Source organism: Bactrocera latifrons, unplaced genomic scaffold, assembly GCF_001853355.1.
Source record: "Bactrocera latifrons isolate USDA-ARS-PBARC rearing strain unplaced genomic scaffold, ASM185335v1 scaffold_285, whole genome shotgun sequence".
In the NCBI taxonomy this organism is placed as follows: domain Eukaryota; kingdom Metazoa; phylum Arthropoda; class Insecta; order Diptera; family Tephritidae; genus Bactrocera; species Bactrocera latifrons.
In genome coordinates, this window is record NW_017536463.1 from 161,835 (window position 1) to 188,646 (window position 26,812).

At 35.0% G+C, this 26,812-nt stretch overlaps 1 protein-coding gene across 3 annotated transcripts in view; it reads left to right on the forward strand.

Annotated features, from left to right (window-relative positions):
- LOC108970139 (integrin alpha-PS2) overlaps positions 1-26,812 on the forward strand; it is an 82,482-nt gene that overhangs the window by 7,121 nt on the left and 48,549 nt on the right. For all 3 annotated transcript variants that reach the window (XM_018935306.1, XM_018935308.1, XM_018935307.1), the window contains exon 2: positions 9,670-10,182. In XM_018935306.1, coding sequence (XP_018790851.1) covers positions 9,863-10,182 — 320 coding nt within the window. In that variant the 5' untranslated portion in view covers positions 9,670-9,862. The remainder of the gene's footprint in view (positions 1-9,669; positions 10,183-26,812) is intronic.

Genomic DNA, 26,812 nt, shown 5'->3' on the forward strand with positions numbered 1-26,812 from the left:
TAATTTATAATTTTCATAAATATTAATTTACATATAAAATGTGGTAATTTTCATTAAATATTAATATTTTATTACGTAATGCTTTATTCATAAATTTTCTCATCTCTGATTTCGTTTCTCCTTACGTAATTTTAATATAGTAGATCACCTTCCTTTCAACAATAATTAATAACTGACACCTTTAGCGTTGTCAAGTGCGTGACACATGTAGGCAAACTCCTACAAACAACGCATGTAAATAAATAAATATATTGACAATTGCAGCTACACTACTATCACAACTCTTCGACGTTTATGTAAGAACAAACATATACATATACACACATACATATGTGAATTTGTATCTGCAACAGCTTCGGTCGGAGAATTTATTTTCATTCACAACACTCAATTGAAGGTCGTATGCCGCCTTTTTTAACCAAATAAACAAATCCAACACCTACGCGTGACACTCAACAAACACGCAAACACACACTCATGCACAAGTATTTTAGACAGAGGAGCATGTTCGTAAATAAAGCGATCAGTGCAAACGCACTGCTTGTTTATACACACACATCCATTGACTTCGTGGAACGTAAGCAAACATTTTTACCAACCTAAATACATACACATATACATTTGCGTGTGTGTAAGTACGTCGGTGCAATATTGCTTGAGTGCAATTGTAGAAGCACTAACGCATATGCAAATGCTCGCTTATGTAACTGGCTAAGCGTATGCATAATTGAAATGCCTCAACACCTTCGCGTTGATTGCAATCAATTGCCGCACGAAGGAAGGGCAAGCACAATCTCGCATTGAACTCGATTCAAATGCAAAATATTAGTCAGTTAGTAGCTACCCGCTTGGAAATGGTATACCCTTATGCCATATATAGATCTGTATAGAAGCTCTTAGGACTCAGACCGTAGATAATTCTTTTATCCTCGACTTATACAGTAAGCGATTTCGGTTGAGTCCAGAATATCATGCCTGATTTTACCTCTTTTCGCCATTCATTTTCTTAAAATATTGTTATGACATCCTAAGGTCAGGTAATGGAATGGAAATTACATCCGCGAGGGGGTATCGTCTTCATCATCCCTTATAAATGTTTCAAGTTATCTCTATTCAGTATAGCCAATAAGTTTTCTGTTAATAGTCAAAGTATGCTCTGAACGTCGGTTAACACTTCGGTTCCATTTTTCTTAATTCGATAAGTATATCTTCCTTTCCTTTTATAGCTCGCTTAATTGGAATTGAAGGAACATATGCAGAGCAATAGTCACACTACATTTTTATTTAGCTCGTTATCCTTTCAGCTTCAATAGCATAGTCGTTCTAGTCCAAGTTGTGTTCTCGGGTTGTGCGTACATCTGGAACAATGTAGACAAACCCTTCATCTCTCAAAATAAGTTTGTGCAGATTTTATGCTTTATGAAATCCGGTGCAGCTCTTAACCATTTCGTCCGCGAGTAGAATCAAACGTTCCCCTTTTTTACACACTCATGTTAAACCAATCAAGCACGGTTCCGACATCACTCTTATGACTTCTATAAGTGTTATATAATTTTGAATGGCCTCGTGGTATTATTGTATCATGRTATTATATTATATTATCGCGTCAATATAAATTAAATCCCATGTTTTCACCTTAAATTTATTTCCATTCGTTTTAAACGCAATAGTCTTCGAAACTAGTAAATGGAGGACAGATAATAAAACGCTAACAATAATTATGACGATTACAATGCTGAAAACACAATTAACATTTTTCACCTCAGGCAATGGGCACTGGTATTGATGCAAGATACAGGTTTCAACAAATTCCAGAAATTCAAAATTCTAGAAAGGCAAATACAAAGATTTGTCCGTCATGCATTAATTTTTTGCTTAACTTCATAAAAAAAGTGTCGATTAATTATAAACACATTATTGCTTTTAACTTATCGTGTAAGGATTTTGACAGATTTATGACAGCATGCCTATGATATATGGTTGCAGAAATGTAATTTTCAGTATAGGTATAAGCTAAAAGTTACTAAGGTTTTCGCTGAGTTATGTACAAGTATAGTATATAAGTTGTAAGGTAAATCTAGTAGAAGACGATAAGTAGCTGAGAGAAATAGTGAGATAACTTTTTGAATTTGGGAGGAAATAAGAGTTTAAATTTTTGCGACTACGATACTTTACTTATTTTGATTTGTTGCAGAGAAAATCTTTTAAAATTTATTATATACACTTATTTATTTATGAAAACTTGATTTTGAATTAAAAAAAAAAATGTAAGGCATTATCCATTACGAAAATTTGACTAGAAGATGGTGAAAAACTATTGAAAGATGCCGAAAGATCAATGATCGCGCTTTGAATTTATGCACTATTGAAGAAAATAATTTGTCCCATGTTTTGGATTACCTTTAAAGACATCACGCTTATTTCCTGTACATCGCACTGTTGCAGAGGGCCTCCTTGCCTTTAATGGCCATACTCTCAAGTAATAACGAAATGAAGTTATCGATATAAAGGTTTATTCGGCCCGAAATGTGAAATTTGCTCACCGAATTGTTCTCTCAATAAGTCCAGTGATTGATGCGATCACCGGCATCATTTTTGAAGAAATGCGGACCGATAATTCCACCGGCAGACAAACCACACCAAACCGTTTTTTTTTCTGGATGACGTGGCAGTTCTTAAATCTATTCCAGTTGTTTTTCATCCCCAAATGCGGCAATTCTGCTTGTTTACATACACATTCAGCCAGAAATTGGCCTCATTGCTCAACAAAATTTGGAAAGGTCATTGAAAAAAGTACCTCTGCTTGGATCACCCGTTAATTGCAGTATATGAAGAAACAATATTATAACATAATTTTCGAACATGATGCTTCTTCTACAAAACATTCTTCATCAATAAAATTTTGAACTTCTGAGTTTCAGAGTAGTTTTGACGGTTTCCTCTGCTTTCACTGTTCAATTTTGAGTAAAAAATTTTAAACTAAAATAGTTCTCAAACAGCTGTTTAAATTCAAGCAATTTTATAAAAAGCCTTGGCAGCTGTTCGGAGCAGTGTTGCATTCGTTGACTCATAAAACTTGACAAATATAATTTTATAAATTTGATTTTAGGAATTTTCTACAATTTAACAGGAATTCTCAACGTTTTAGCGCTAGCGCAACATTACATAATTTTCAAGGTATTTACGAAGATTTTCATTTTATAAAAGTGTCTTCTCTTGTACTTGCCAAAGATACACGCGAAGCATATCTTATCTTGTTTTTTATTAGATGAAAAGAAGGGCACGAGTCAAATATTTGGGTAGTAAAATTTTTTGAGAATTTAGCAGAAAAGCATAAGAAAAGTATACATATTTATAGCTCCATAGTACATGCTTAAAGTCTGTTGTGCAATCATGCTCATTTGCTTGTCGCTCATATATTTTGTGCAATCTGTAACCTCGTTGTAGAACGTTCTGTTGACCTTCCTTTAAGAGCATTTTGCTTTTGCTTAATTTTCTTTAGTTTACTGTTGTCTCGGTGGAGAAAAACGTAAAAAATATGCAAAACATAATAAAATGAGTTAATGTTTTTCTCAGTTGACTAGTTGGCAACTATTTGTGTATCAATAATCACAGTTGCAAACGTTCGCATAGCCAGCAGCAGTAGTAGCAAAAACAACAATAGCAATAACAACAAAGTGAACTACTCAACCTCCACCTCAATGAGCAATGAACGTAACACATGACAACTCGGCGAGTTTCGCGTGTGGCAGTCAGATCTCGTTGAAGTTATTGCTTTCATATTGCCATTTAAATATCCCAACATATATGTATACATATATATGTATGTACATAGATGTTTTTGTATAGATATGCAAGTGCCTTTTGTGGTTGCTGTAGGGCGGCAGACTGGCTTTTATCTTTTTTAGCTAGAAGAATTTTAAAAGTTTTGTACACATTTGTTGAAAGTACCTATACATAGTTTCGATATTTTTGGTTCAAGACGAATTGCCAACACCCAAAATGAGCGAAAATGAAATTTCAATGCATTCGTTGTAGAAAGCAAACGTTTTTGGGGTCAATAGTGCATGCGAGTACATATTTATAAAATATTTTGTTTTTTATGAAGCGCTTGGAAGTCTTTTTGGAATACTTTTACTGTGGGACTGGGCTGAGTAGGTGCAAATTGAAATTTTTTATGCTTAAACATACGATACGAAAAAAATACGAAAATTTGAATACAGTGACTCAATTTTTTTTTTTTTTTGTATGAAAGTGAAGCGAACAATTTCTACGGAAATTACACCATTGCTCTAGACTATAGGCAGTGCCAAATTTCAGGAAGATATCTTGTCGATGAAAAAGTTTTTCATACAAGTATTTGATTCCGGTGGTTCCGTTTGTATGGCAGCTATATGTTATAGTAGCCTGATATCGGTACTTCCGACCGATTAGCAGCTTCTATTGGAGAAAAGAGCATGAGCAAAATTTCAGAATAATATCTCAAAAACTGAGACACTAGTTCACGTTTATAAAGACGGACATGGCTAAATCGACTCAGGTCGTTATGCTGATCGTCTATCTTTACAATGCCTCCGAAGTTTCCCTGTAGGTGTTACAAACTTGGTGGCAAACTTAATACGCTCTATTTAGAGTATAAAAAACCCTAACGATTTTTAAAATCGATGGGAATTCTGTTGTTTAAAAATTTAATTTTAAAAAATAAATTATTTAAAATCATGTGGCAGCCCTAGCATAAGATTTTATTATAATATTTTCATAAATATTATTATTTTGATATCAATATTGGTTTAAAATTATTAAAACTTTTTGAGACTCTTAATTATTTTCATTTACTAGTTTAGTTATTTGGACCCTTTCCAAAAGGCAAAACTGTTTGAAAATTTCCAAAAATGGGGTAGCGATCTGCTTTTTAATTCTTTAACTCCTAAACCTTCGCTTTCATAGAACCAAAAACACAAAAAAATATCACCAGGTAGCTTTTGAAACCCCAAAAAAGCCGTAGTTCTTCCTAACCTAGCAAAAAGTTTCACTACAAACAAAAATATTTACTATTTTTCCTCCGTGAATATGCACTTGTGCGCAAAGCCAAATTAGACAGCCAATTCCTTAGCACAATTCCCGCTTTGTTTACGCCGCATATTTAGCACCTCATTTTTACCGCCTTACGGACTACCAATTAGGCGGCTAACTATGGTTTGTCCCCTCTTGCTCACCAACTACTCAGCCGTGCACTTTATTTCTTAATTTCATGCATTTCGGTGTATCTGCCTTTGAGTTATCAGTTTGAAGATTCGAACTTCGTAGGTGCATGCAATTAGTGACATTGTGCCACTTGTGGCAACAAGTAAACCTCCGAAAGCGGCGAGTGAAATTCGAGACAATGCGAGCTAGACTTTAAGTTACGTGTGGAACTGAGGTGTTTTATGGGCAAATGTTGATATGTCTGCATATACCCCAGCATAGCTATCTATATAGCTAAATATGTGTTTATATGTATATCATATACAAATAAAGTGGTAAACGGCTATTGAAACCCCACTTCAGCTCAATTGGTAGCTGTAGCTTAAAGAAAAATGAATTTAAAATTTAAGCAGCAGCAAGCCAATATATTTGTATGGCTTTATGTATAAATATATATTTTATGACTTCATATATACTTATATGTATACGAGTATACATGTTCATGTGTAATTATGTACGAATGTTTGTAGTTACGACTGCGAGCCACAACGGTAGCCCAAAAAAGCGCTCAAGAGAAATGTGTTAAGTTTTATTTTAATGAAAACTTCCGCATTAGCGACAACAACAGCAATAACAATAAGAATAATAATAAAGCAAAAGAGACAAAAAATTTCTTGGGCGCGTTTGTGATGTTGTCTTAATGGTTTGGCAACATTTAGTTGGTCCGGACTGGTGCATATAAGTCCGGGTCAAATTTGATCATACACTAAATAAATCAATAAAGTTGTTTTCCTTTACTTTTTTTTCTTGTTTTACGTTCGTGTAAAATGTTTTCCTATACATTTTTTTCTTCATAATAGTTTGTTCGTGTTGTTGTCTATTTGGCAACATTTAGCGTATGATCAAATTTGACCCGGACTGGAGTATATAATCGATAGTTTTTTCCCTAGATTGGTAATGTTTCTTTTACGTTCGTGTAAAAATTGATCACATTGTGCTACTAAGCAGTTTATTGATGACGCGAAAAGTTCGGAGAAAAATTTGAGCAAACAAATTTGATTTATTTGTTTTTATATATGTGTATTTATTGATGCAAGAGCCTATTTTGGAAACGATGGTACAGAAAACACGTGAAAAAAATATTTTGTTTGATAGTCCGGGTCAAACTTGATCGGTTGATATTGCACAACATATATGCTAATTAATCATATGTACGAATTAGAAGTGCTTCTAACTCCAATCATTTGTATATATTTATATATTTATATAAGTATATGATGTATATATATAGTACATAAGTTTGTATCTGGCTTGGCATTGAAAATTAATTCTGCTTATTTCTCGCAATGCTCTTCAACATTTGCACCAACGTATGTATATAAAATCATAAAATCATAAAATTATATATACTTATATACAAACATTATATAAGTATATGTTTATATGTAGTATGCCAGTTTGTTGTTGCTCTTCTCAGCAGCATTAATTGATTGTTATTGCCTGTATTTGCAGCTTTTAGTATGTCTTTTTCTCTTTTCCCTGTATTTGTAGCCATATATACGTATGTACATACGTTTCAATGTTTTTTGTTAAGTCAGCACGCAGCATTGTTTTCCAAAATTGTAACGAAAATCATTAAGGCATAAGTAGGTGTGTTTGTGCATGTGAATGAATCCACAAAAGATCGTGAAATTTTATATTTTCGTCAGTGAGCGCCTCTATTTTATTTACAAACATATGTTCATACTTATTTATATACGTATGTATGTATATATTTTGGCTGTTCTATGAATTGGTTTCTTGATCTTGTTTTCTGCCATTCGCTATTCCGAACATTCTACATATAAAATAAATATTGTACATACATATGTATGAGCTTCATTGCCTTCTGTCAGCGCGTGTTACGTCAGCGATATTTGCTTTTTATGGTTTTTTGCGTTTGCGTATCTCTGAGACAATTGCAGAAAACAACGGTGACAGGTCCACTAGCAGATAAACTGGAAATTGTAATGGCAACTTCAACTTGCCGTTTTTGCGCGAACTCATTGTGTATTTCTCGATTCTCTTGTTGTTTGATGTTTGATTTATAATTTTTCACATTTTTAAATGTTTTTATGATTTTTTTGGGCTGAACTCATTACTCGTCAAGGTTATAATCGCGACATTTTAGCGCCAGCGCTAATAAATTGGGATGGTTGTGTAGGCTTTTCGGTTTTAGAGTTATTTTTGAGTTGTATAAATGTTGTTTTTATAATTGGAAAAGAAATATATAAATATATACGTATATATGTATGTATATGTATGTCAATAATAATAGTAATTTTTTTCAAAGCTAGTAACTTCATACCAAAATTCATGAGGGCATAAGAAACGTTTTATATTTTAGAAACTATTCATAAAAATAAAAAAAAAATAGTAAAAAACAAAATAAAAAATTAATTATTTGTATGACATATTTATGCATGCATATGTGTATATACATAAGTGTAATAAAAAAAATATTATAATGGAAAACATAAATAACTAAATAAGCCCAGACTGAGGTTTTCGTTAAGTATATGTAAGTCTTTTAAATATTTCACCTGGAAATCCAATTCAAAACTTCTGTTGCGCTAATTATTATAACAGTAAACTATTTAAATTATCATCTGCTTATTCAATTAGATATCAAATAAAATCATAATTGGCTGGAGTTTGGGGATTAAAATCTTTTTTTCTACAGATGCACTATTTTTTACTTGTTTACTTTAGAAGACGCAAGTGGCTAATGCGGCTATGGCTCGCATTATGGCCTTTTGAGGAGTTTAAGCAGAATCCACTAACTGTATTTTTAAAAATAAATGTATTAGTTTCTTTTTTAATTCCAAACTTTATTAAAAAATATAAAAATACCTACACCTCTAGTTTCGGAGATACAGCCATGAGAACTTGTGCGCTGGAGGCTAGCTAGGCTAAGTGCGCCGTCTTTAAACGCATTTTTCTCGAAACTGTGTTTTAGAAGCCGGTTGACAAGATTTCTCGAGAACTACTCAACTGATCTTCATAAAATTTTACATAGTTCTTTGAGATACAATTTAACTGAAATTTGAAGTTTTTTGTAAAAATGACGGCTAAGTATCCAGTTTTCAGGTTATTTTCCTTCGTCCAAGTTCTAATTTAAGGTTTTAACTAAAACACGTACTTAGACGATCCTGTCAGGAAGTATTTTGCCAACTGCGTTAGCAGTATATGTTTGTAGCAATAAAAAATTCAAATAAAATATTTAATATTTTATATGAGAAAAACATTGTTGAACAAATGCTGTTTTTTACCCGAGGAAACCCTTGTGGGCCCTTAAATTAGCTTGTTTTTTGGCTTTTGGAATTTTTTATGGTATAATTTAATATGTTTATATATAGAGGGAAATAAATTGGGTGAAGTTTTAACGGAAATACAGAAGGAAATCGTTCTATGATACTGTTATTTGTGTCAACACAACTACCACATCCATTATTTAATTATAATACATTATCGTCTTGCTGGCCTGCCAGAATCATAACTTATCTTATCTTCAAACTATTGACTTTTTTATATCTACTTCACTTCAAAGAATTTGAGATATTTCCTTCTCTAAGAAACAAAAAATTGTTTTTCAAAAATTTTTTGACATGATGTACATAACTTCAATGAGCTTTCAAACAGCGTCTTAATTTAGTCAATAAGTAAATTAATTGTCTACACTTGCAGTTAGGGGGTTAAATTGCTTATTGTGCATTTTAAAGTGAAAAAAGGAGAGAGTCATTTATTCTCCTTCTAAACGCTATAATTCTTCGAAAAAATGCTTGTACTAATATAATTATTTGAAAAAAGTGCCAATTAGTGAGAGACACTTGAGTTAAAAAATAAAATTAAATTAAATTAATTAAAATAAACTAAACTAAATTAATATAATTTAATAATAATTAAAAAATAAAAAATAAAAGTAAAATATATTATAACAATTATTACTATTATTATTATATATATTATTATTATATTATAACAAAAAATGGCATTAAATGGAAAAATTCATTAATTCATTAATTTATTAAAATTTTTCATAAATTTAGAAATATGAAAAATTATATAATGTATTAATAAAGAACGCTTGCGATACAATAAAAAAATTGAGGAAACAAAACGAAAACAATCTTTGCTTAAAATTACGTACATATGTATGTAAACGGCTTAAACTAAGAAACATAAATAATTGAAGTGAAACAATTTGAAATTCATAAAAGCTATAAAAAAAATAAAATGGTGTTAAAAGAAAATAACATATTAAATCAGATATTAAAGAAGTGAATATATTTTATAAAACTTAGAAAACAGCCATTGAAATCCTAAAATCAAACGAAACTTACTAAGGATCAAAATGTTTTAAGAGTTAAGAGTTTAACAAAAACACATAAAAAATAAATTTTATAAAAAAATGCCCATTAATTTTCTTTTCCAATTTTCTAACAGTGCAGCTTCTTCAACGACATTTAATCTGATTAAAATCGACGCTAATGACACCAAAGCAAATATTCTAAAGGTTTCCCCCAAAAATAAACTGCCTTAAAAGTTTTACAAGTGCTGAAAGATAAAAATCCTAAACCAAGTTAAGAAATTAACGGGTAAAACAACAACAACAACAAAACAATCAAAAGCGCACAAAATGCAACTGAGTACAACGAAACGGCAAAGAGAGCGGCACTTGCCGCCCAACAACACCAAAAACAACGCAACAACCTCCAACAGCAGCGCCCACGCATGCAGCTATAGCAGCAACCACAATAGCAGTGTCAGTAGCATCACAAAACTTTACAGCAGTCGAGTGCCGTTGCTGCTTCTGCTGGTGCTCCTGCTGGCGTGCAGCAGTCACGGCTACAACATCGATCTGCCCAGTTATGTGACGCACGTGCGTGAACCGAATACCATGTTCGGCTTCAGCATCGCGCTACATAAAGGCGCTAGCGGATATGCACAATCGAATTCGTAAGTATTTGGAATGAAGTGCGGAAGTGTGGCGATGAAGTGGAAAAAAACATTTTTTTTAAGTAACGAGATACTAAAATCAAAATTATATATATCTGAAGTTATGTATATTTATGTATGTGTCGTATGCTGCAACTGCAGCCGCTGCATATTTTATCGCCCATAATTCACTTATGTATGCAGTGAATGAGATGTATTTGTTGGTTTTGTAAATCCCCAGCCATAGCGAATAACTGTGAAATATGCAGCATTTATGATACTCATTTCGTTTTTATGAGCTCTTATTTGATTTGACAGTACCGTTAATTCGGCGTAAATATTTTGCATTAGGTGATATAACCCTCGTGTCTCGTGCTTCTTTTGGAAAATATAGGTGGAAAAACCCGAGGAAAAATTGAAAAGACTGCATTTGGACACGATTTTCCGAGTTCAAAATTTACAGTTTTTTTGATAATTTTTGTTTTTAGTGTGACTTCTGAGCTATTTTTACTGTTATAGCTAGTAAGTAGTGTTTAATGCTTAGATCAGTGCGTCAGAGAAACTTTGAAAAAAGTACTTGACTTAAAATTTCTTGAGTAGAACTCATTATATGTGACGTTGTCATTGGCGAATTAATCAGATACGCAATTTATACCTTAATCCCCAAATTGCAAGAAAAAAGTCTTGTCTATGTTGCCTACGAAAGTTTCCCTAACATACTGTAAATGCTGGTCTAAGGTTTCCTAACTTTCTCAGCTCTAGATTATGCCCTTATAACTTCGAGTTCATTGAATTGGCTTTGAAAGCCTTCAACTAATAGCCGATAAAATGTATTCAGTGAAGTTCATTTAAAATAAATAACTTTCGAGCGATCTGATTAAATTTGACCCAACAAAAAAACTACACTTGAGGTATTTTAATACAAATCTTTATTGTCGCCTTCAAACTTGTTGTAAGCTTGGATGGTTGTCGGCTGGTATGGCCTTTAGAGCCGTCCGTGAATTTTGGTTTATTTTTAATTCTGCTTATTTTTGGAGATTAATTATATTTTTAATCAGTTTCGATGTCATAATTTTACGTCCCGTCACCAGTAATGAGTCTAGCATTGATACTTTTCATACCCAAGACATGAACCAAAATGTGTTGAGTCAATCCATAAATGTCCTCTAAGCAGTGATAAGCTAAGGAACCTGAAGTAACATCATATCTGCGAAAGACTTGCTTTATCGAAGTGAATCTACCCACAAAACAGATAACCTAGTCACCAATAATATGACTAGATGTCATGAAAGGTGCAAACGATCTAGGTACATTCATAAACTTTACCGACATTCATTAATTTCATTCCTAAAGACAAAATGTTCTAAACAAATTATTGAGATCATCTAAAAAAATCTAATTTCTTAAATGCTCTGAAGATTTTGAAAAGTATGTCTTCGAAAAGCAMATCACTCAGACAATAAATAAATAGTAAATAACGCTTTAGATTATCTCGCTATGCTGGGTAAGATTCTCACATTCAAGAGATAAACCGGCAGACACACACTCCCATATTTATATATGGTATCAATAGCTTAGCGCACAATGTTCATAGAATAGGAACCGATAACCTTTGAGCTGCATCAAAGATATCGCAGACGCCTCGCCGCTTCGAAAGAATAATCTCCCAGCAACGCTATCATTTGAAGTACACATGTATGAAGATTATGTCTGTTTGTGAGCGAGCTTAAGCGTTGATAAGTTCAGCTTGATGTTGTAGAGAACACAAGACATTCAATGTGATCTTGCAGTTTGAGATTGTCACAAACATACCCATTAAATATTCTCGAGATATTGTAAATTAACTGTTGTTTAAATGCTTAAACCATGCACTTACTTTTTTGCATGTGTTTGAGTGAGGAAAGGCAAAACATAAGTTAAATGAAAAAAGAGTTGAAAATTAGAATACTTGATGCCTTTTATACAAAGATCTATGCATACAAAACCAACTGCCTTTCGAGCAAATTGCTTTAAATTCGCGATTTATTGCAGTTTTATGAGCCACGCCACATTTTGTGTTTATGCCTCGTTTGAGAGTAGCTCCAACATTGATTTTATACTTTATTTAATTTTTTATTTTTTTTTTCACACCCCACATGGCATTCGATTCACACTCTGATATAGTTTTGATGGGAAATTTTACCATTTGGCACAGTAACGCCACTTTGTAGGCCTTTGTATGACCTTCGTTCTTCTTTTGCCGCCGTTATGGTGTTGAAATCAATTTCGAAATAATGATTTACGAGTATTCGAATTGAACTCTGTTTGTAAATGAAATTGGTGATTGAAGTATGTGTTACAGATGAACGCGAGGTTAGAGAATATTCTCTTCAATTGAGTGGAATTGGCATGGTTACCAAGCGTCATTGATGTGGTTAAATGTTTGATTATAGTTAAAAAATCGAAATATCAAATTACCAACGAAAAACCGCTTTATTCAATATTCATTGTCGTTTTATATAGCCTTTAAGCTTGCTTAGGCGACTGTGCGGTTCTGACAAATAGGAAGCTAGATAGAAATTAATTAAGGTTTTGCACTGGTAGCTATGGTCTAATGTGTCCTCTCTTATATCAAATACTCGTATGATCACAAAAGTGCAGCACTCTGAACAATTGCAGCAGCTGCTGGACATGATGTAGGTGATGTGATCCCTGCCCACGTATATGGATCCAAAGGCCTTGAGCATGCTTCCATAAATCGCTAAGAAATTTAATATTAGGTGCTCTGAAGTTTCCGGTTCCATGTCACAATGAGCAGCTTTTTGGAGAAAAAAAACAAAAAAAAAAAAAAAAAGTTTGCAAAATTTCTTATTGGTATCCCAAAAATTCAAAGGATAGTTTACGTATATAGACACAAAACGGAGAGACGGGCATGGCTGAATCACGCTGTTCGTTCAAATATATAATTTATAAGCTCTCCGACGTTTCCTTTAGGGTGTTACAAACTTCCCAGCTTCTATAGTATGCCTTGTTCAGGGTATAATTTAAAATTTCAATGTAAATGCAGAGTTTTAGAATATTGGAATATGACCACGATTAGGAGTTAAATTGTTCTCTCATTGCACCAGTCACCTTAAGAGCTATTCTAGCCTAGAAATTAAAAAAATTAAATTAAAATTGGAATTTTTTCGCATTACTTTCGTTTAGATTTTGAAAAATATCCCTCTAAAAGGATTTTTCAAAAATCAAATTACTTTTAAAATTCTTGCCGTTCTCAAATTCTAATCACTTGATTTGCTTCTACGTACATATAATCTATCTTTATTATATAAAGAAGGTAGACAAAAGGTTAGAAAGTGAACAAAATTTGAAAATTATGGAATTGCAATATTTTTAAAAAATTAGAAAAAGCCGAAAAATGTATTATAAATTAATTGCCAGTACACCACCTCATGAGAACTGCTCTTCTCGTAGCAGGAGCCAATTTTGGCTCTTGTGTTACATTTTAAACGCTTAATTACATATACGTACATACATAACTCTGTATATGCCTGTATTTCCCGGAAAATTATGCATCCGATTTTTGTTATACAAATATTTTTGTTTATGACTCTTGGTAAGTAGGTAAATTACATAGCTTTCCATCAGCATCCAACACATACATACATATGTATTCATATATGTAAGCACAAATTCCCCAAGAAATACAAGTAATAGCAACACAGATAAATTTACATTCACTAAAAGCTTTTAACTGCATATTTTCCCTTTGAGAAAAGTAAATAATAGCCCCACAATTCTGCCCTTTTTCTCCCTGCTACAGGCGCGTTGAGTGCATTTTACCCACTAAATAAAAGCAATTTGCAGTTGGCTTGTAGGAACAACAACAACAACAACGGCGTGCAGAGTAAACACAATGTGAAAACAAAGACTGAGTGAATAACACATTTTCTTATTACCACATTTGGGCCAAAAAGAACACAACTAATTTGTTTATATTAGCGCTGGGAAGCTGCAAGTTTACTCATACACATGCATGCATGTGTGTGTGTGAGCGTATGTGCGGCATTAGGGTAATTTAGCTGAAAATAGCATCAACTATACACGATAAATTAGGTGTTGCATGCAGCGGGTGGAAGGGGCAAGCTTGCCGTTGGTAAAAGTTTAAAAGTGACGGAATTTCTTATAGAAATGTACATGTGTGTGTGGGTGTGTGTCTATGAATCACATGATTGTTTAACTGATTACACAGCGCGCAAATATTCATACATTCCGAATCTGGCAGTTTGAGCGTAGCAAAATTTATCAGCTGCTGAGCCGTAAATACCTAATTTATCTGTGCAAAGCAAAAAACAAAAACAGTAATACCGAAGAAGAATAATATTAGAATTACTAAACAGATAGACTTGGGTTGAGTGCCTTTAGCGTGTATGTTATCTTCTCAATGCTCCAAAGTGATTTTAATTGTTTCGCTGAAGTGCTATCTTTTTGTGCGGCAATCAGCGTTTGACGCATTCTAATTTCATTTCGTTGACAACAGATGAGAATGAGTGCGCAAACAAATAATTGCTCCTCCGAGGAGTGCCCGTAAAGGTTCGAACATACAGTATATAGAGACAATCAGATAATATTAGACTAATACCATGAATTTTCGAAGAGAGGAGTGAAAACAAATTGAAAAAATAAAGCTTTTACTTTACAGCTCTTCAAAAATGAAAGAACGTCGCTACATTTTGAAATTTCTATATAAAAAAGTGCAGAATGCCGCGCAAGTCAATAATTAGATTTGTGAAATTTACGGAGACGATGTTGTATCAGTTCGTATAGCACGAAAATGGATCGTAAGCTTCCGTTCTGAAAATTTCGATGTGAAAAATGCACGTCGCTCTGGTCGACCTACGGTTGAAAAATTCTATGAAATTTTGAAAACCAGGACCGTCACATAAGCAGCCATGCCATCGCTATGGAAGTTAACATTCATCATCGAACGGGTTTGAACCATTCAGAAAAGGCTATTTACAAAAAGACTCGATAATCGGGTACCATATGAACTGTCTGTGAGAAATTTAATGGACCGAATCTGCGATTCTTTGCTGAAACGAAATGAAATGTAGATCAAATGTAGAAATGATGTAGAAACGAAAAGTAGATCAAATATGACAATAATCTGCGAAAAAGATCATGGTGCAAGCATGGTGAAGCTCAACAAAAGGTCGCAAAGCCAGGATTGACGCTTCGAAAAGTTATACTTAGTGTTTGGTGGGATTGAAAAGGAATTATTCACTATGAGCTGCTCTAGCTAGGTCGAATGATTTATAGTACTTTTTACTGTCAACAACTGATGAGATTGAAGTGAGCAATCTTCCATCAAGACAATGCTAGACCACACACATCTTTGATGACTCGGCAAAAACTGGGAGAGCTGGGCTGGGAAGTTTTGATACATCCACCATATAGCCTTGACTTTGCACCATCGGACTACCATTTGTTTCAGTCAATGTAGAACTATCTTAATGAAGCAAAGTTGGCTTTAAGAGAAGCCTGTGAAAATTACTTGTCGCAGTTTTTCGCCGAGAAACCAGAAAAGTTGTATACTGATAGTTCAATTAAAATTTTAAATCCGAGTTTTATGTTCGTTGCAAAAAAAACTCAGAATATCTCGATGAAAATTCTTGCCAAGCTGTTGACTGATCCATCCTAATGCACAATGTCATCATTGTCATCTAAGTAACTATTTAACTGATAATAATAGCTATTGTGTGACTTTACGAAGTGGCGCTCTTATCGCAAGTTGAATGTACGGAATGCCACACTGATGGCATCTCAAATTTCGTAAACAATCGTTATGGAGGATGAGTAGCGGCAATGAGCCGACGTTATGTTACTCAATCAAAAGTAAAACAATAGAAAAATGAGATAGAATAATGGAATTTCGCTTACTTTGCCAATTGTCGGTGGAAATAAAACTCGCTTAGCAAAATATAAATAACGGCAAATTTATGGTACATGGCACAAATGTAACACACAACAGCGAAAATAGATAAATAGAAACAAATTAAATTAAATGAGATCAGTAAAATAGCGAAGTAAACAAGAGCAGCAACTACTTTTAAGGTTAAACAGTTCAGCGTAAAGCGGTGAAGTTTAAGTTGAGTTCGGTGTAAGGCAGCGACGATTCCAGTGAATTTGGGGCATACACGCGGCCGAAGTGTTGGTCAAGAGCACAATAGTAATTCACCCAATTCGCAGTTGTTTGTGACCATAAAAATGCGCATGTAATTCCGCTTGTGCGGCCGCGAACAAGCGGCTCTCGGCTTTATGCTGGCACTCTATAATTCTTATTTTTGGCTTTCACAACCAGTCGACGGCGATTAAGCCATATCTACAGATAAACGCAAGCCAACAAACAACTGTATGGCAGCATGGCACTTGTTGCTCCTTAAAATTTATTGGCATTTGGTGTCATCGCCGTCTGGTAGCTGCCTTTTGCGGGCGTTTTGCGGCCATTTGACATTCTCTGCGGCACTCTGAAATCCGCATTGTTGCCCATTCTGGCCTCACGTGCTCAAGTTTCCTTAAGCAGTCATGCATTCAAGCGGCCACACACACACACACTTATGGCAGGCGATCCTCCAAGCAGCAGCGGCAACAGCTGCGCCGCCTTACGCCTGGGTTATGAGCAACATAGCTTATGTATTATTGCTTAGCTTGTTGATGACACCATTCAAGCCCTGCTTTTTCATGCCGTGTTTTTTACTTGTTCGTCTCTTCTTTGACAAATCTTTCGATCGATCTACGATCGGTAATCATTGGCTTTCATGGCTTTGTTTGCAAATATTGCAAGAATCAATAAATACATTCAATTGCTGTGTGTTTTGTAATGCCAGAATGGCTAAACCACTAGTTAACTGGTTGCCATGTTGCTGTTGTTGCTGGCTTTTGACTTGGTGCCCGCAACAATGACGCCCCACCGTGAACTCAATAACAAAAACCCCGCTCATTTTCAACTAAACCACAAAACTTGATTTTCAAGTTAAAAAACTATGTCTTTCAGAAGCTTATAGTTAAATAAAGAATTTTCAACTTAAAAAGCATATTTATTTTTAATCGTTTTTGGTTGATAAGTACTTGTAGAGTCTAGTATGAGTTCGAATGAAATTGACCTAAATACATATTACACTTATGCAGAAAATATTTTGAGTGCTGTTTTTTGTCTCAAAACTAATAATATAAAACTATAAACACAAAGGGAAGAAGAAAGATGTAGTTCACTCCAACTTGGGCTGTGCCTTCGGGGAGTATAGTGGTTGTGGAATTGCATTGCAATCGGACCGGTGCCGGGCCCAAAGTACGGCAGAGGTTTTAGAAGGCTCTCGAATCCTACCAAGGTGGTTAGTGTGTCGATTTCACACCCCCAATTGGTACTGGCAATGCCTCATCTGCTGTGTTTTTGAGCGCCGTGGGGTAATATTGGTCGTCAGCAGGTAACCAAGTTTAGCACACCAAACATTGCCACCAGTGACGTGCGAGCCAATTCGCGTGTTTGATGACAGGAGATATTTCGTCTTACACTCGTTCACCACTAGACCCATAAATTCGCTTCCTTATCCATCCTGGAGAAAGCAGAACTACTGGCGCACCAATAACATCAATATTATCAGAGTAGGTTAGCAGGTACACTCTTATAGAATAGGGTACCTTATCTATTTAGCTCTGCAGCTTGAATTATTGCCTTCAGGAGTAGATTGAAGAAATAGCAGGATAGGGAGACACCTTGCCTGAATTATCGTTTGGCATCGAACGGCGCGGCCTTTGCGACCCTGACGGAGCTTTTGGTACTACTCCACGTCAGTTTACACATACTTACTGACCAGATATTGCGCCAATTCTTGAACTCGTGAAAAGAGGATTGATCTACACCACTTATTCGTCTCTTTTACAGTTACTTTTGGCAACACGAAAAGGAGCTGCTTGTATGTTTTGCGGAGGTACTAAATTCAGACATAGCGGTAATTTCAGTCACTAGATCACCTCTGGGGGGGGGGCTAAAAAGAGTATGTTCCTGTCTTGAAATCTTCTGCTGTTGTTCACATCTTTTCGTAGAATCTACCAGCTTGTCAAGCTCTTCGAACTTACGCATTTCGAACTCTCTCCTGGTTTGCCTACAAATGCGTTTCGCTTCCCTTTTCAACTTTGCATTACTACTCATTTATTATTCTGAACACATGGCTTAAGCATGTTCTATATGATTTACTCCTTAAGAGCTCAATTCATTTCGACAATAGGAACCCAGTAAGCCAAGAAAGGAGTGGAACTCTTCACAGGCAGCCCCTATAAGGAAGAAGCTCCGAATTTTGCGAAAATATCATGTGTCAGACTCTATCTAAGGAATTTCATAATTTTTCAATGTTATTGTTGTTCAGAGAAAATTGGTTGGAAACTTGTTGAAATCTTCATGAATATATCACCCAATAATGCTTATGAGTCTCTCCAAAATACTTTTGCAACAAGAGTTTTTGTACCAGAATATTAATAAACATCATATTATGTCATATAGCATACGACCTAGATAATAATCATACTATTAACGAACTCACAAAAACACTAGCTTGAAGCTTAATGATTATAATCGATCATCAAAGCGATTACATCCATTTGTGAATTTCCTAAAACCAATTTTATTGCATTTACACACATATGTATATTTGAAAGTAAGTACTTTTGATAATTGTTTCTCAAAAATCTTTTCAATATCGGTGAGGAAGATTTCTCCCAAAACATCTACACCTAACGACTTGAAGCTTTCACACAAACTTCTTGGATAAATATTTATCCGGTTACGATCGAAAGGAAAATATTTTTCATAATATACTTGACTCGAATGCTCTCAAGTGCTAATTTATTTTCACGAAAATGATTTTTTTTTGGTAAACCGTCATTTTACGTTTTTTACCTGTGTTGATCAATTGTTATGATAGATTTTTTGGTTTTTATTTGAGGTATTTTTGAGCAGAAAAAACTTCCTGCCACTGTTTCTTTTTTCCGATGTCCTCTTGGAGATCTGCTTCGCGATGAAGATAGTCCAAATGTCTTCAATAAAAGACACAATAATCAATTATATATAGAATATCAAACCATCATTGAGCTTTCGTGAGACGTTCACATGCTCTCTTGTATCAAAAATTCGATTTTGCTTTCACTTTTGAATTTTTTTTTAGAAGTGAACTGAGCTTCAGAATAGCAAGTAGAGAAGTTGGCGAATCAAAGATGACGAAAAAGATAGGAACAAAAGGTCTTCAGTTTAACAAATTTGTATATTTTTTAATATAGCATTCTCAGAAGCCAAATATTTATAAAAAAAAATTCTTGATTTTCTTAAAACGCTCGGCTCCACTGTTGCCTTCATTCGCTTGCAACATGTTGCTGTTGGCTGTTGCTGCTGCTAATCGCATTGTTGGCGGCATAAATATTGTATGTATGAGCTTGTTGCAGACACACAACAACTGACACTTTCCTGACTTGATGCGCTGGCGATAATGTTTCTGTTTGCCGCTGATGCATTTGCCTTTTTTGTCAGCGACTAGCAAATTATCGCCGACAGACTTGTTGACTACACGCTGCACAGCAAAAACGGTGGTTGGCGATTGCTAACCCATACGCACACACACATACATATGCAATATGGGTTTTGAGGCAGTTTTGCCATTTAACATTTCTGTGTCAGTTACAAACATACAAATATGAGGTCTGTGCTCAAGATAGCCAGCGGCAGTGGCAACAACAATAACATCAACACCGTTGGCAAAAAGAGTAGTTGTAACGGATGCGAACCATTTGTGGCGAGGCAATTGTTGAAGTGGTATATATGTTTTGGTGTGTGTATATATAAGCTTATGTGTGCGTATTTGTGAAAAATCCGCTGGCAGAAACAATAAAATGCGTTTGTACATAAATTTGTACAACTAAATCCACTATTTCGCTTATCTACGCTCACACTGCTGAATTGTCAATGAGCCTCGCTTTAATGTTTCATAAATATATTTTTTACTTTTTTTTTGTTTTTTATACCCTAAACGGGGTACATTAAGTTTGCTATGAAATTTGTAACAATCAGAAAGAACGTTGAAGACCCTACCAAAAGTATATGAAAGTGATGAGTGTGACAAGCAGTGTTGATTTAGCCATGTTAGTCTGTCCATCTGTATACAAGCGAGCTAGTCGTATCATCACGAAATATGGCAAGGATTATTCTCCAAGCCAATATTACAATCATCGAAGAAATTGTTCAGATAGGACCACCTTAGCCTATAGCGGCCATATAAACCGAATGCTCAAAATTAAGTCTTTGTAAGGAAAACCTTTCTGATTACGTGATATCTTCGAGAAATTTGGATCGAACCATTACCAAAGGTTTAATCTGTGAAGAAATTGCTTAAATCGGACCACTATGGCATATGGCTATCATACAATTCGGCTGAAACTTTTTTTTATTATGAAGGGTATCATAGCACTGGTGCAACAAAATTTAATGTTTTTTCCAGTTTTTTTGGTTTGGTTTTTATATTCTATTTTTATTTCTATTTCAATTTTTTTTTAATTTTAATTTTTTTTTTGTTTTTGTTTTTATATTTTGGTACTAGCAAAACAAAGGTGTAAATGCAATAACCGCAAGCGGACAAGATCTTTATCGACAATTACCGAAATTCGGATGTTCTCTATTCTCTATACAAACATACTGTTATAAGTGCCTGCGTGTGTGCGTGAAATTAGAAAACATCTCGCTTCACCGCAACCGCAACCCAATCAAATATTAATTTTGTATACCGATAGATGGTATCAGCTTGAAAGGCGATAGACAAAGTCAATGGGACGTGCCTGCCATTAAAAGATACCTTTGAGCGACACACGTACACATCCACATTTACGAAAGCTATGCGCATGCGCGTATTTTAACCGTATTTAGGGGCGCACTCACGCATGGCGCTGACCAGGGCCACAGCAGAGCGCCATGAGGCAGCATTGTCAACACGCACACGCAATAGCGCGTCACATTATACACGTCACATTATACCCGCCGCATTGTAAAAAATACCCATTTAGTGTATGCAGTTATTCCTTTCTGGAATAATTCGTAGGCATTATTGTATTCTAGGCGCATGCGGAAGTGAATAAGAGTGACGAGCAAGCAAACTGCATAGAAGGTGAAAAGGTGTTAGAGGGGAAATGCAAAGCTGGAAAAGGCAGCGCCGCAATCGACAGTGCGGCAGATAGACAGTCAGTCGGCGTAACCAAGCCGAGACGTAGAACTGTGAAATGTCGCTGTCGGCGAGTCAACTCAAGGGGTTTTTGTTGTTGTTGTTGGTGTAGTGAATACAAGAAAGTGACATTGAATGTCAAGGAAATGCATAAAATTACATACTCGAATACATACAAACATATGTTAGTGTAAGTAGTGTTTTAGGCTTCCAGTCAGAAATACTCGCAGCCTAAGTCAACATTTTCCAGTGGCACTGCTTAGCACACACACACGCCTCTCAATGTCCACACATGCACATATGCCCTTTAGAGTTAATGTGTAGTGAAAAATTGCATTTGAATTCGAGTGTGTGTGTGTGCGAGTGCGTTTTGCTTTGGGGAAATTGTTGCTCGTCGTCTAAAACGCCTGTCAAACATATGGGCGTGAGCTGTGAATGAATGCGCCGAATGCGCATGCATATGTAAATGCAGCTACCTAGGTGCCTTTAGCGCATGCGCCCTAGCCTATTGTGCGCTCGTACAAGTCGTAAAATTTAATTATGTTTCACTTTTCGGCGCTCGCAGGCGCACACACATATGTGCCTTAATTTCTTAGTGGTTAGTTTCAGAGGGAGCCGCACGTGGTGAGCATAGTTAAATAATCCACATGTTATGTATGAGTTTCAACGCCAGCACAAGGCCGACTTAGAGGCGATGCAGTATGTATGTACTCGCTAAAGTAAAAGTCAGGCAATCAGTTGACAGTGCAAGAGTTTTTCTGATTGCTCACAATCATATGTACATATGGATATGAGTTCATTGTTGTTGTTTTTCTGATTGCTTTTGAAATAATATATACTAATAATACTTCGATGTTTTACACCAAATTTTATTTTAAGTTTAATTTTTATGGGGAGTACTGTGTACAAAATTTCAATTGGTATGTACATTAGGGTAGTTTCTAAATAATCAAATTAATTGTCACAGCCAAATAAAATATACCGTAGTCCCCATAAAATGGTAGGAAAGCTGTTTTATAATTATACTTTTTTAATTGAGTTCTACCCTAATGTAATTATAATATAAATATTATGTGTATAAATGGCAAGAACAATAATTTTCCAGATAGCTCCCATAAAATGGTAAAAACCCTGTTTTATAATTTGAATTTTTTATTTAAGTGTCACCCTAATGTTCACTATAATATGTGAAATAGCAGGGACAATGATTTTCCACAATAAGACATAAGAATCCGAAGTATATTGTTGTAAGTTTTAAAAATTTCAGAAGTAACGGAGTTGCCATATTTAAAAAAAAAATAAAAATATTTTTGTATGTTTCTATAGAGATTAGTTGAAACAGTTACAGTTACGCGTATGAAAAAGAAAAAATATTTTTAAACTGAAAAAAACATTTGGCGTTGCCATCTGTATATTTAAGTAAAAGCTATAAAAATTTGAAAAAGAAGTTATTTTATATGCCTCCATTCTTTACCCCAACATATAACATTATTTATTGGTAAAATATTTAAACGAAATTTTCTTAAAATATGCTTGTTTATAAAACAGGGTTTTCAATAAGAGCGCTACAAAAACGGTTTGGGCTATCAATGAAATTCTTTATTCCAGTGAAAGTTATTCGATGTCATTATGTATGGAACTCGTTTCTTTTGCATGTCCACCAAGAGCACGTTTGCAGAAGTCCAGACGCTGAACCCAATTTTCGACGGCTTCCAAAAATAAATCAGCTGATACGGCTGCAATTTCACATTCGATAATAGTTGTTGGCATAGACCATAGATTTGACGTAGCCCCACAGGAAATTGTTTAACGGCGTTAAATTGCACGATCGAAGTGGTCGATTGAATTTGCCATTTCCTTAGATGATACGTTCACCAAACTTCGTTTTCAATAAATCGATAACGGCATTCGTCGCTACATAATGTGTACCGTGGCCCTGTTCTCTTGGAACCACATATTGCCCAAGTCCATGCCATCCAATTCGGGCCAAAAATATTCGGTTATCATTGAGCGGTAGCGATTCCCATTCAAAATAACGTGTCGGTTTTGATTACCACGGAAGAACGCTGCCGGAATGACGCTGCCGGCACATAAAGCGCATCAAAGCGTAGTTTATTCTGGAAGAAATAGTGACTCATTGAGTACGTGTCGATTTGTTGTCTGACCAATAACGCATATTTTGCTTATTGACGAAGCCATTCAACCAGAAATGAGCCTCATCGCTGAAGATGATTTTTCGATGGAAATTCGAATCATTTTCAAGTGATTGATCAGCCCAATTCACGAACATACGACCATTCTGGTGGTCAATTAGTTACAGTTCGTGTGTCAGTTTGATCTTGTAAGGATGTAGGCCAAGATGCCCTACACTTGAGAACGACGTGTGAGAGAATTTGGGTCTTCCTCAATTGATGCGCTAGCGCCAACCATATTCTTGACACTGCGGACACTTCATTGTCTCACTGTCACGGACGCTCCACTGTTGATCTGACAGGATGATTATGACGACCATAAACTGGACAGAGCGCTCTTAAAGTTGAGGCAACTAACTTTGAATTTCGGTAATAAATTTTAATGATTTCGACTCGTTGTTGGATCATATGTATGTATATATTTCCATTATGAAATGGAAAACTTTACTGCCTCTATCGGTATACTTTTGTAGCGTTCCTTTTCCTTTTGAAGAACCCGTTAGGTCTCCATCCAACAATTTACCAATGTTGGCTGTACTGGTGTAAATTAGATTTCTGTTATTGCCTCGCGTGTAGCTTACTAACTTAGCGAGTATCCTTTTGTCACACTCGTTTATAAGAAAACAAGCCTTTTAGCTCTTACGAAAAATTTCTATCGAACCAAAAATTTTAATGCTTACTCATGCCACTATTTTCATTATACATAATTAATATGCGTGGTACAAAGTGACAACCGGACCAAATAAGTGCGGATGTTTAAGAAATGAAGCCAAAAGGCCACACACACACAAATAAACACTTAAATAGGTTTATATACATTCCTACTATGTTGTTCCTTCACACAGATGCTCCTACTTTTATGGCCTCTTCCTTGTAAAATATTCTCAAAATTTAGTCAAAATTTATTCATAGACATTTCTATTTAGTGTAGTTCCTCTATCTTCTATTAGTTTTTAGTTTTTAAATTTTTTGTTTTTGTATGGTGTTTTCTTTTCGGCGCTGAGCTGTTCCATTCATGGCACATTTATGTACTACGAACGGATGTCGAGCACATGTAAGGGATCACTACACTGGAACAACGTGTGTCTGCCGCTCAAACTGTCTGTCTGTTTGTGTATGTCYGTCCGTGTCTGAGCCCGTTGGGTACATTTAATATTTTAAATGTTCGGTGCGTCCCCCTCGTTCCGCTTGCTGAACAAGCGATATCACAAGAACACCACAATAAAATACTCATAACTACCGGAGCGGTGAACGGATGGTGGTGCTACAGTTGACGGTGGCGATGATACTACTTTTATTCATACATATAGGGGTACATATGTACGTGCATGTGTTTCATGCTAAAGTAGCTATAACGGGAAGATAGCATAAGAATGAATACTATCTATGGGAAATGACCCTGCAGGAATAATTGAAGGAAGCCAAAATAAATAGTTTGAAATTATCTTAAGCTTTGCTCATTTAAATGAGACTTCAATTCGAAATATAAACTTTTAACTCCTCGGACTTATTTTCTTTAACGTATCTTGTACGAAACTGTCACATGAAATGCCAAAATACCCAGCAACTATTTAATACTGAGGCTCCGTGTCTCTAATTTTTCATGTCAATTTGGAATCCAACTTCATACTATCAAAATTTCCTATGGGGTTGCCAACTACGCGTATTCCAAGTATTGACTGAGCTCTACCTGATCAGTTCTATAGACTTAGCTCCTATTGTTCATTTTATTGATCGGTTTTGATCAATTTTGAATTGCGTCTGTGTAAGAAAACAATAGCGACACATTTGTTGCATAATAAAGTAGGTGGTCACCGGTAGGCGTCGAATTTTACAACTTAATTATTTTTAAATCACACAAAGACACCAAATTAAATGTTTTCATTTGGCTGGCGATGAGTATAATGAAAATGAAATGAATAGAATACAAAGTACGCGTGTTACTTTTAATTATTTTTGGTGGGCAGAGACTAGATTTCATCATAAAAAGATATAATTAAATTTGTTAAGAACGTTAAATACATGTGTCAATTAAAGGTTTTGGAACTTGTGTGGACTTTTTGTCAATATTTTTTCAACAAAAGGTGGTCAACATTTTTTTCTCGAAAACATTTAAGAACCGCTTTTTATTTTCAATACTAATTCTGTTTACATAAGATAATTCAAATTTGAAATTTCCGAGAGAGAAAGAGAATTTGAGAGAGACAGTATTGTGTTTAGGCAGGAATAGAGAGCGATATGGAAAGAAAGCCATAACTAGAACTTAGCTTTTTATTCTAAAAAATTATCTCGAATGTTAAAATTGAGTAAAGTTTGAAAAAGAAACAGAGAAAGACATGGTTTTTAGGCAAAGAATTATCGCAAAACAGTTTCGCTTTCGAAATAACCAATTTTACATAAGTTTCGTATATTTTGGGAAAATAGTAGTTTACATTTCTTTTCTTACTTCTTAAAGAATAACCTATGGTAAAAAGCGAATTATTTATATACCAAAAGAAAATATACACACAAAAATTTCGATCTCCCTATCTTTTTAAATAAAAACACAGAAATTTCATATTTAATGGGGAATGTTTACTAACATTTGAAAATATTCTTTGGCATTTGTTTTTTGAAGATTATCTCTTTCAAATATTTGCCGCGGCTATGTCTCAGACAGTCCATCCGCCGAGTCCAATTTTCAATGACTCGTTCGAGAATTTCGACTGATAACTGGCGAATGACACGCGTGTTGTTTTGCTCCAAAGCCTGAATTGAGTCTAACGGTGTGATATAACGCGATCTTGGTGGCCAATCGACCGTCACAAAACGTGACCAGCAATTTTGCTGGTTAACATATCTATTTAGCCTAATCACTGAACAAAATTGGGCTCGAAAACGTTCGATCTTCTTGTCACTTTTCAAGAGCCCATAGAACGATGCGATATCGCTTGGGAAGGACGAACGGCTTCAGTTCTTTCACAAGCCGTTTTTTGTACGCTTTCAATTTAAGATCTCGGCGTAAAATGCGTTAAATTGTTTCAAATGTCAGTCCTCTACTTGGATCACCTATTACAAATGTTTCCAAATGTATTTAAAATTCATATTTACTTGTAATTTTAACGCATTTTACAGGCAAAGACATAATAAAAATTCCATCGTCTACTATATAACGTTTTCATTATGCTCTGTGAGTGTTGACAGCTTCAAAGACCGCTTTATGCAAATAATTGTGGTGTTAGTAAT